General features: G+C 42.5%; 1 protein-coding gene across 4 annotated transcripts in view; it reads right to left on the minus strand.

The window, feature by feature from the left end:
* ELAVL4 (ELAV like RNA binding protein 4) overlaps window positions 1–9,472 on the minus strand; it is a 61,730-nt gene extending 52,258 nt beyond the window's left edge. For 2 of the 4 annotated variants that reach the window (XM_063407109.1, XM_063407112.1), the window contains exon 1: window positions 8,208–8,516. In XM_063407109.1, the coding sequence (XP_063263179.1) occupies window positions 8,208–8,231 (24 nt within the window). In that variant the 5' untranslated portion in view covers window positions 8,232–8,516. Of the gene's footprint in view, window positions 1–7,819; window positions 8,517–8,996 lie in introns of those variants that run through there. The other 2 variants (XM_063407110.1, XM_063407111.1) reach the window with 2 other exon arrangements.
* Window positions 9,473–9,947: the final 475 nt, after the last annotated feature.

Here is a 9,947-nt window from a genome sequence, read left to right on the forward strand (position 1 = left end):
AAGTACTGCATGGGATAAATATCTCAGTAATGCTTAAATTCAAACAATCTATGCTAAGACCAAAACATGATTATAGATTAGGAATATATTATTCATCAATAAAGGAGAAAATATCAAGTATGTATCTATCACAGGTCAGGCTAACAAATCCTTATGTTTTATCCTAGACAAACTATTAATCTCTGTACTACAGAAGAACAGCATGCCACAGGCCAAACCAAACACCTTCCTGAATAAATGTAAATTAACGATCATACCCTGAATAGTAAGAAATTAAAAACATACCAAAACTCCTCTTAAAAAGGTGAGCAGACCTCATGGATAACAATCCCATGGTTAAAACACAGCTCTGCCCAAGCACCCAACAGGAGCCTGCCAAGCTCAGTCCCTGTTCAGGTGCCTGTGGACAGGAGGAACCCAGACCACCCCAGCTGTCCTGACTCCAAGCCCCACAAATGACATTTCACTTAGATGTCAAAAGGCAACTGGAAATACAACAGCCACTATTGAAGATCAGCAGGGAGAAATGTCCTGAGAGCCTAAACACACAAACTATGCCCGAGTATTAAAAAGTCAAACCAACCAAGTTACTGTCCTCTGTGCTTTCCTAACAACGCACAGCAGCCACCTTCAACCTGGAGCTGGATCCACTTCATTCATTTCACCTCAAACAAGCTGGTGAGAAGTGTGACACTGTCATTATTAAAACTACTACACCACCTAAGCACCCTGGCCACAGAGGCACTCAGCCCAAGTGTCCTGGTCCAGCCTGGTGCTGAAATGCTGGAGGAGAACGTGGCTCCTCCAGCAGCCGCATTGGATACGTACTGCAAAGCTCCTTGATCACCACAAAGAACATCACGCAAATAATATTCACTTTTGCACTTAGCAAAGACTAATGATGGAAATTAAACTCAATTTCTATCCGAGCATTTACATTCGCAAGCACATCTTTCGGTAGTTGGGTGATGACAAGCACAGATAATAAAAAAAGGATTCTAAAAATATACTACTCTTTTTCCCTGGATTAGTGTGTCTACAGTTAAATATAAACTGTGCTCTATAAATTATCAAACACAATGTCAAATTCTGAAGTGCTCTCCGGAATCTCTCACAGAGCACACGAAATACAGAATGATAATTTTGTCCTGGCCCAGTTAGTCTGAAGAACAATATGCTACTGTGCTGGATCACAGCATTAGCTCCTATCAACGGCCACACTAAAAATGGCCACGGCCACCACCGTAGCTGCACGCTGAATTTTTCAGGACCCTCCGCATCAAGCAAAGAGTTTAATTCCCTGAACAGCTGCTCTCACAGGAAGGGAATCGACAGCAACATTGTCACAGTATAGCTGGCACAGGCATATTAGGAAGAATTTCCAGCATTCATGCTTTTTGCTAAAAATCAACTTCCCCCTACTCATCTACTGCCAGTAACTTCATTTGGAACAAAGATATATTAGAACTATTTTTATTTAAGAAGCATTTATTTACATACATTATTACTTCTACGGAGTCGTGACTGTGCCTTCTGCTTTACAGAAATAACATCTCTGCTCACAAGATCTCCTGCACATAGTAGAGCAGAAAGTCACTGACCACCATTCAAAGATCAAGAAGGACCATCAGAAGATTAATACAAGTATTGCAATTAACAGTCACATTGACAAACCCTTTAAGCAGGCAGAAAAGCCAAATACCCCAAATACCTCTGATCCCCAAAGCAGAATGTGTTAACACTCCACCACACTGTAGTGACTTAAATATGGGTTATTTCATGCCGTTGAGTCATGAATTTCACATTATCTAACATTAAACTGCTGCTGACTATGGGCGTCTACGTACCAGCTGAAGGGAACTGAAAAAAGGCCTGGCCTCCCCTCCAGATTAGCATTCAACTCATTAAAAAGGTTTGTTTGTATTTTGCCCATGTAGTTTTTTATGACCCTCTCTAACCAGAACTGCTAGAACCAGGTTGACTTCCACACACATCAAGCACTTCATAGACATCAAGAGTCTTAATTAACCCATGTATTAAACAAAAAAATCCCCAATGTCAAACCTTCCAATGAAGCTCAGTCTAGCAATAATAATTCTCACACTCACAAATATCGGTTTTGCTGTTAAGAGCAGTAGGGAAACCTGGACTTCGGGCAACTGTCCTGACCAGCAGAGTCAGGACCTGAAATTCAATGTCCTTGCTGGTCAATTAGAAATAACACAAGATGAGGCAGTTCCACCTTCAATTACAAACTGTGAGTAAACTGCTGTCTTTGCTGGTTTTCTAGAATGCAATCACGAGATATTCTTAAAAGGAAGAAAAACAAGAAGGACATGCATCCTTCATCCCTCATGTCCCTACAAAGGCTTCTCAACAGCACTCAGCCTGGAAGAAAACACTTGGAAGTGCTCAGGAAACCACTCAGCCTCTCCCAAAGGGGGGTACATGCAATTACAGGCCAACAGGTAGGACTGAGGCACAGTTACCTGCTCCAGCAGCAACCTTTTGGGGTCTCCACATGGAGATCAGGTGGGACCCTCTCAGGAAGCGAAAACCCAGGGAAGCGGTTTGGGTTTCGTTCCACGGCTCGGCGAGCGCGCGGCGGAGCGGCTGGATCGGGAGGACTGGCGCCACTTGAAAGGCTCCAGTGGCATTGCTGCCCTCTGCCAACACCAACATCACTTACGTGGGCACAGCCGCGTTACGTGTGGAACCTTCTCGAAGCACTGCAAGCCAGAGCCACCTCCCATAGTCACTGGTGTCTGCTTTGAAACAAACACACGTTATCGCACCGCCTTCACCTCCAAGGGCTCCGAACGCTCCAAAGCCACCAAATGCCACCGCCCTGACTCCGAAAAATGCTGGTGCGCATCTCCAGACTAGGAAAACCACCAGCAGCAACGTATACGGAATTTTACGGCAATTAGGGAAGTTAAATTTTAAAAGAATAAAATAAATGAAAGCTTATTTTCCCCCCAGAATTCAAGGACAAATAATTTCCCATCACAACAGCATTGCTGACGCAATCGCGCGTGCCTTAGCAACGAAGGCGTACTACAGCATTTTATATACATCATGCCTCTAAATATTGTCAAAGCCAGGTTTGTATCTTACTGTGCACCTATATCTCATTTCCAGAGAGGACACACAAAGGTTTAGCTATCCTTTGTTTTAATTAATTATTTTTCTTAATATTCTGTCTTTTCTCTCCATTTAATTAACAATTCCTAACTGGTTCTCAGCATTTCCCAACTTGTATAGATTTTCTTAGCCATTGAGGTGAAAGTCCTCATGTAAGACACTGTGAAGGGTAGAACAATACGCAAGATGGGCTCTCTGCTTCCTCCCTACTTTTTGGGGCTCTGAAGAAGGAATAATGCATCAGGAGCTCCATTAGGGATCACAGATTTTCACTACAGAAAATAAAGCTCAACCTAACATTGCTGAGCTAATTCTTAATGAATTCATGCAAGCAATGTAAATGCTACAAATGAGACAATGTTAGGCGGTTCCAAGAATTAACTGCATTCTTATTATAATCTCATCTGAGAGTATTTAATTTCTAACACTGATGTTCCAACACTATTGCAAACTCTGAATATTTAAATGAGTAAACAACAAACAAAAGGTCTCATCTTCAGTGCCCCAAGCTATCATCCAAAACTAGTTATAATTAAAGGTGTGAACAACAGAGTAACAAACCTGCAAAGTCAAGGTTCTGAGAAATTAATGGGCATCACACCACTGCACCAGTTCAAATTTATCACTCATTATCTCCCTGACTAGCACAGTGCTGTTTCACATGTTAGTGCCTCCTCTTTCCTCCAAGCCTTTCCTGCCTTTTTTAGATGGCTAATTTTATACAATTACTGCCTCTGACACATTGAGACCTTTTCTCCCCCTTGCTTCTTCTTGCTGTAAAGCTAGTGACCTACAAAAGTCCCCTGCACCTAAAATATTACAGTATTTTAAAAAGTAAAGGGAAAAAGCACGCAGTCCCTAAGTATCTGTTTCTCCAACATCTTCCCTTTACATTATCTCAAATGGTTAAGCACACCAAAGGCTAAGGCGAGGTACAGGTACCCTTTAAATATATTGTATTAGGATTAAATCTGTCATACTTGTTGAATTGCAACACTGCCCTCCTCTTCACAAAGTTCCTTGGAAAATTAAAAATGCGCCTTCTTTTAAAGTTGCTCCAAGTCCTCCACTGTTGGTTACTGGACATTTACAGAAACGATTGGGAAGTGCTACATTACACAAACGCCCTTTCCCTCCTCATCCAAATCCCAGTGTCTTCCTTAACATCCATTCAAATGGGAAGGGAAAATACACATGCACAAACACACACAAAAATACACACGTACCTATCTCTTCCCCCACCCTACACGGAAAGGAAAAGAGCAAGAGAAGGAGAGGAGTGCAAGGGGGAGGGGTGACTTTCCATCACAGATTAGCAAATTTTGCAATATCTGGCCTATCCCTTACAGAGGTACCATGCTTTTAAACATCACTTCACTTGCAAGAAAACTGTTTGTGCCCACTTCTCCCCCAAAACCCCAATGACATTGAAAAAATACTGCATTGCAGTATTTGCCAGTGCATCGGAGTGTATTCAGTTAGCTGTCCCACAGACAAACAAATGTACATTTTAATGTGTCCAGGCATGGAAATGAGGTGTCCAGAGGACACAGATTGCCAAAACGGACAAGTGGATTTGTCAAGTTATCTGCATCTCTCTGCCTCTCACCATAATATTCTCTGCCACTGTCCATTTCTTGCCCGGGCTGTTCGCTGAAATTATTTTCAAAGTCTAAGTTCCCAAAGAAGACACCAAATTCCCCTGCCAGAATACGGGACACAATCATACCTTATTTCCTTTGAAAAACCTCAGGGTGCAGAGTGGCTCTAGGTTATGTACAAACAGTATGACAATTACTCACAGAAAATAACCTGCATTTATTTAGTACACTCCCAGCATACCAAGTAGGAAGGTTGAAGAAAAAAAAAAAATCCCTGTTACTTAGAAGATACTATTAAAAAAAAACCCATTAAATATATGTAAGAATAATGCAACTAGATTTTCTTTCAATAGAGTCACAATATTTAACAGGACCAAATAAAGATGATGAAGACTATTTCAAACCCATTCAAATGGGATTTTTAAGTATACCCCTTCCAGCTCATTTTAACCATCCTTTGTCACAACAGCTCGGGCTCACTTTGAGAGAGCTCAAAAAGGTAAAATTAATAAAGAGGAAGAAAGCAAAGGAGGCAACCAAGCCAGTCATCAGTGGAGAGACTTCCCTGTATCTAACATGGGAACTTGATTAGCAGAGTACATGGGGACAGGATTTTAAACTGATGGCTGGTATTCACATTGCATCAATATCCTATTGTAAGATTTCCTCCCTTCTGACTCGTACACCAAGACAACAGTTTTTAAAAAAAGAAAAATGTCATGTCTAAGGACAACTACATTTTCTGTATCTTTTTGTCTCACAGAAGGAGGTTTTACATTTTGATCTTTTAATATTACTAGCAATCTTAATTCTATTTCACTAACTTAATAGCTATTTTTCTATAGGAAGATTTACAATGCAATCTTTTACATGCAGAAAGAAAATGACACTATGTACATGCAGGCTGTATTCATTAATATAATCCTAAAACAAAGAAAAGAGGAAGATCAGGGCAGGAACACGTGCACCGTAAAACAAGGATTACATTATTTTTAAATCTTTGCAGAAACACAAAATTGAACAGAAAATGAAAATGTAACTACGAGCTGATGACTCTTAAAACAAACAATGCAGCTGTGTATAATAAAAGGCACCCTTATTTATTGTCATGACTAAGTTAACAGATTTAGAACACAGTATCTCTGTTTTGGACAGAAGAAAAATTATTTTACTCTCACGTACAACTACAATGCATGTCAGAATGCATCTCTGCACATGCACAGACTGTAAAATACGGAATTTTACACACGCACACACCCCCTCAAGATTTTTTTCTCCCCCTCTACATTGTAAAGCAGTGCAGCTTTCAGAAGGCCATTCAATCACTTTTTCACAGAAAGGGCTGCAGCAGAAGCAATACTTAAAACAAAGCAAATTAAAAGGGGTATTAATTTTTTTATTCCTATTTCAACTAAGCACTACCATTCCTGCTTGAATTTGCATTCAAAGGAACCCTGCACCGGAGAAAGGAATAAAGTAAAAATATCTGCAAATCCGAAGACAGAAAGAAAGGCGTGTTCTATATGCTCGCTTTGCTTCTTATGCCTCCTGATGTGTGATAGATGAGCATCTTCTGGGCAATCACATTTTTATATCTTTTACGCTACCGTCTATCACTTACCAGTCTACTATGCTTTTTTAACACTTCTAGCACCAGAAGCTATTTCCCAATATTGTTTGCCACTACAATTAAGGGACCATCGCAATTAACAAAATATTCAGCCGTGGTTTAGAAAGTAGAGTTGCCACAAGGAGCCCGACATTGGAAGTAGATATTTCTCCAGCAGATACACACTAGACTGTGGCTAAAGGTGGGGCCGGAGACGAAGAGAAGAATAATTTCAGTATTTTTGTAAATTCCGCTTGGTGCCTAAACCTTAAAATATGGTGAACTTCCCTGAACTGATTATTCTGCCATATAACCATCTGATTTTGTAAAAATACCAATATCACTTAACACAAAATCACTGCTTAGGGTAAATTCATTCTACCTACTGTTCTCATAGGGACATTTGCTGGAAAATTCTAAGAAATGATTTGCAGAAGCTATCAGCTGTGGGAGTTCACTATTATACCTCTGTCAACTTCATTCAATATAATTTACATTTTTTTTTATCCTGCCTCACAGGATTCCTTGCAATTTTTTGCACGTACAATTTCACAGCAGGGAGGGGGAAAGAAAAAAAAAAAAAAAGATAACCCTCTTTTGCAAAGGAGAAAGAACAGATGCTTAAAACCAGATTTCTAGAAATCACTGTAAGCCTGAGCCAGAAATGTAATTAACACCTATTTATAAAGAATAATTAAAGTTGTGACTGCCACAAAGAACAGCAGAGATAATCGAGGTAGCCCCTGCTTTTTTTTTTTTTAGATTTTTTTTACACTGTTTGCAGTATTCCCACATGATTGCCACCTGCTCCCCCACTCAGCTTCCCCTATGCTCGTTTCCCCGGCAACCTTTCATTGGCTTTTCCTCCCAGCTATCGCTTTCAGTTCGGCTGCTCAGTCTAATCTTATTTGTTTTACACCCATCAAAACAAGCAGCTAGACAAAGACAATCCTGTAAGAATGGGAAAAGACCGTCGCTTTGTTTCCCCGGTTATAATAAATATCCGCGGCAAAAGTCTGCAAAACGTTAAATTAAGGGGAAAGGGGGGGTCCCCGGCGCCCCCCATCCCGGGGCTGGCAGGAGGGCCGGGTATTGTGCGGGCGGCCCCAGCCCCCACCCGGGTCGCCCCGCTCGGCGCAGCCCCGGTGCCCGCAGTTGTGTGTCTGATCATGCCATTTTGCACAATCTGTAAGGAAAAGCACAAAAGAGGGGACGAGATGAGCACGTCCGGGCTCCTCCGCCAGGAGAATACGGGCTAAAAATAGAAATACTATTTTTCACATAAATGGCTTTGACTTCTCCCGGCATTTAAAAAAGCACAAAACAACACGGCTCCCTCCCCCCCACCCCAACCCCAGCCCCCACCCCGACACAAAAAAACACACCCTTGCTTCCATCCATCCATCCACCCAATCCATCCACCCATCCATCCTCGACAGCACCGGCTCCATGGGAAACGCGATACCTGGATTTTCAGAGGCGATTATTAGGTTTGTATTTAAGGCTGGTGTAATCGGAACGGAGATTAAAAGGCATCATCGGCCGCCCGCTCCGCCAGGCACACGCGGTACCATGACACCGTGACTGTCAGCAGAGACCATCCGCGCTCAACTGAAACGCAGCGTTCAATGGAAACGCTGTGGAGTGCCATCGCAGCTAGGGACGGTAAATGGATGTACAGATACATATGCACACACACAGGCAGACATATCCCACCGAAAAAAAAAAAAAATAAACAAGGCTCTCTAATTTTATTTTATGACTCACGATCCGCCGCCCTGAACAAAAGAAATTCGCGAGGCACACGAGAAACGAGACAAAACCCCACGAGCAGGCTCTCCCCGTTCACTTACCATTTTCAAGCCATTCCACTCCATCTGTGATCACAAAGATGGACCCTTACAGCCCCTCACAGAGTCAAAAGCAAAAAGAGCGTTATGTAAAAGCTGACATTCCTTCTTACAGCGCTGCTGCCCAACGATGCAACAAAATCGACATATACTAGGCACTGCAACACATACAAGCCTCCTCCTCTTTTTATGAGGTCACGACAGGAAACTCTTTGAAATACAATATGCAGCATTTACTGAAGCTCATATAAATCACCCTCTTTTAAAATTACCATACCTATTGCGCAGTCCACCAAAAAGAAAATTACCAATCTCGAGGCTTTTTTTTTTAAACACTTCCCCCCCCCACCCCCCCCCCCCCCAAGGATTTTGCTCTGCATTTGTATCTCCAAAATGTCAATGTGGAAATTAACTCTCCCCCCACCCTTAAAAAAAAAAGCCTCTTCTTCCTTTTGCATTTCAGTTAGCCACATACCAGCCTTGCATTAGAAATGAGCTTTTCTCTTTATTCTGAGAGAAATCGCAATTACCTTAAAATGACAAAGTACATCCTTTATTAAAGGATACGCAGACATTAAATATGAAAGAGAGAGAGCGAGAGAGAGGGGGAAAGAGAAAGGGAGGGGGGGAAAGGGAGAGATCATGTACAAACAGATCAGTAGCAGAAAACTAAATTCATGGGAAAACACAGACTGAGAATGATGCAGATTCGGGGAAAATCTGTATGTTAGCGTCTATATCTACCTCTATATAAACCCGCTACGATCAGATTTTAAATCTACTAATACCTACCATAACCATTCTTAATGGCAAATATTGGGTGTCTTGAAAGGCTTCAACTCTTCTAACGGTTTTGCTAAGGTTTCAGGGAATTATTTTATTATTATTATTTTTTCTCTCTTTCTTTTTTTTTTTTTTTGGAAGATCCACAAAGCACACTGCTAGAACGTTTGTGCAGCGATAAATTATTATCGATAATAATAATAATAATAAGAATAGCGGCAGCAATAATAATAATAATAATAAATAATAAGAATAGCTAAGTAATATTATCTCGTTGTCTCAGTGTGGTGCTGCGGCGGGAGGGCGGCGGCGCCGGCGGCGGGCGGAGCGCGGAGCGGCGCGGGGCGGGACGCGCGGAGCGGAGCGCGCGGAGCGGCGCGGGCCCTGCTGCGACTGGCGGCCGCCGTCGCCCCTTTACCGCCATTTATGGGACCATCTGTCAGCGGCGCCGCGCGCTGATTGGCCGAGCGCGCGGCGCGCGCGGGGGGCGGGGGGGGGGGAGGAGGGGAGGGAGGGTGTGTGTGGTGCGTGTGGGGGGGGAGGCGTTGCGACATCAGGTGCTATTGAAATTAGCCGCTGCCAGATTGACAATGTTAATGATGCGGTGACCTCTACAACAACAGAGACCAGATTTCTGAACTGCTGCTTGTGTCTAGTAATTAAGGCCCGGTTGAAGAAACAACACGCAGCCCTGTATTTTTTTTTTTTTAATTTTTTTTTTTTTTTGGTTTCCCCCGGTTCCCACCCCTGGGCCCGGCGGTGCCGTACCTCGGCCATGCTCCAGTGCCTACATCTCCTTACCTCCTGCGCGCTCCCAGGTCCGGCGTATTTTAACCACCTTATCTTTTTCGACAGTTGCTTTCCGGAGAAATGCATATTTAATGATGTGCCTCTAGGCTTAAAGGCACAACAAAAGCACTTTGACGTGCATTTAAAGCTGCATTTATTTTCAGGTACTAT

Source organism: Prinia subflava, chromosome 10, assembly GCF_021018805.1.
Source record: "Prinia subflava isolate CZ2003 ecotype Zambia chromosome 10, Cam_Psub_1.2, whole genome shotgun sequence".
Lineage (NCBI taxonomy): Eukaryota > Metazoa > Chordata > Aves > Passeriformes > Cisticolidae > Prinia > Prinia subflava.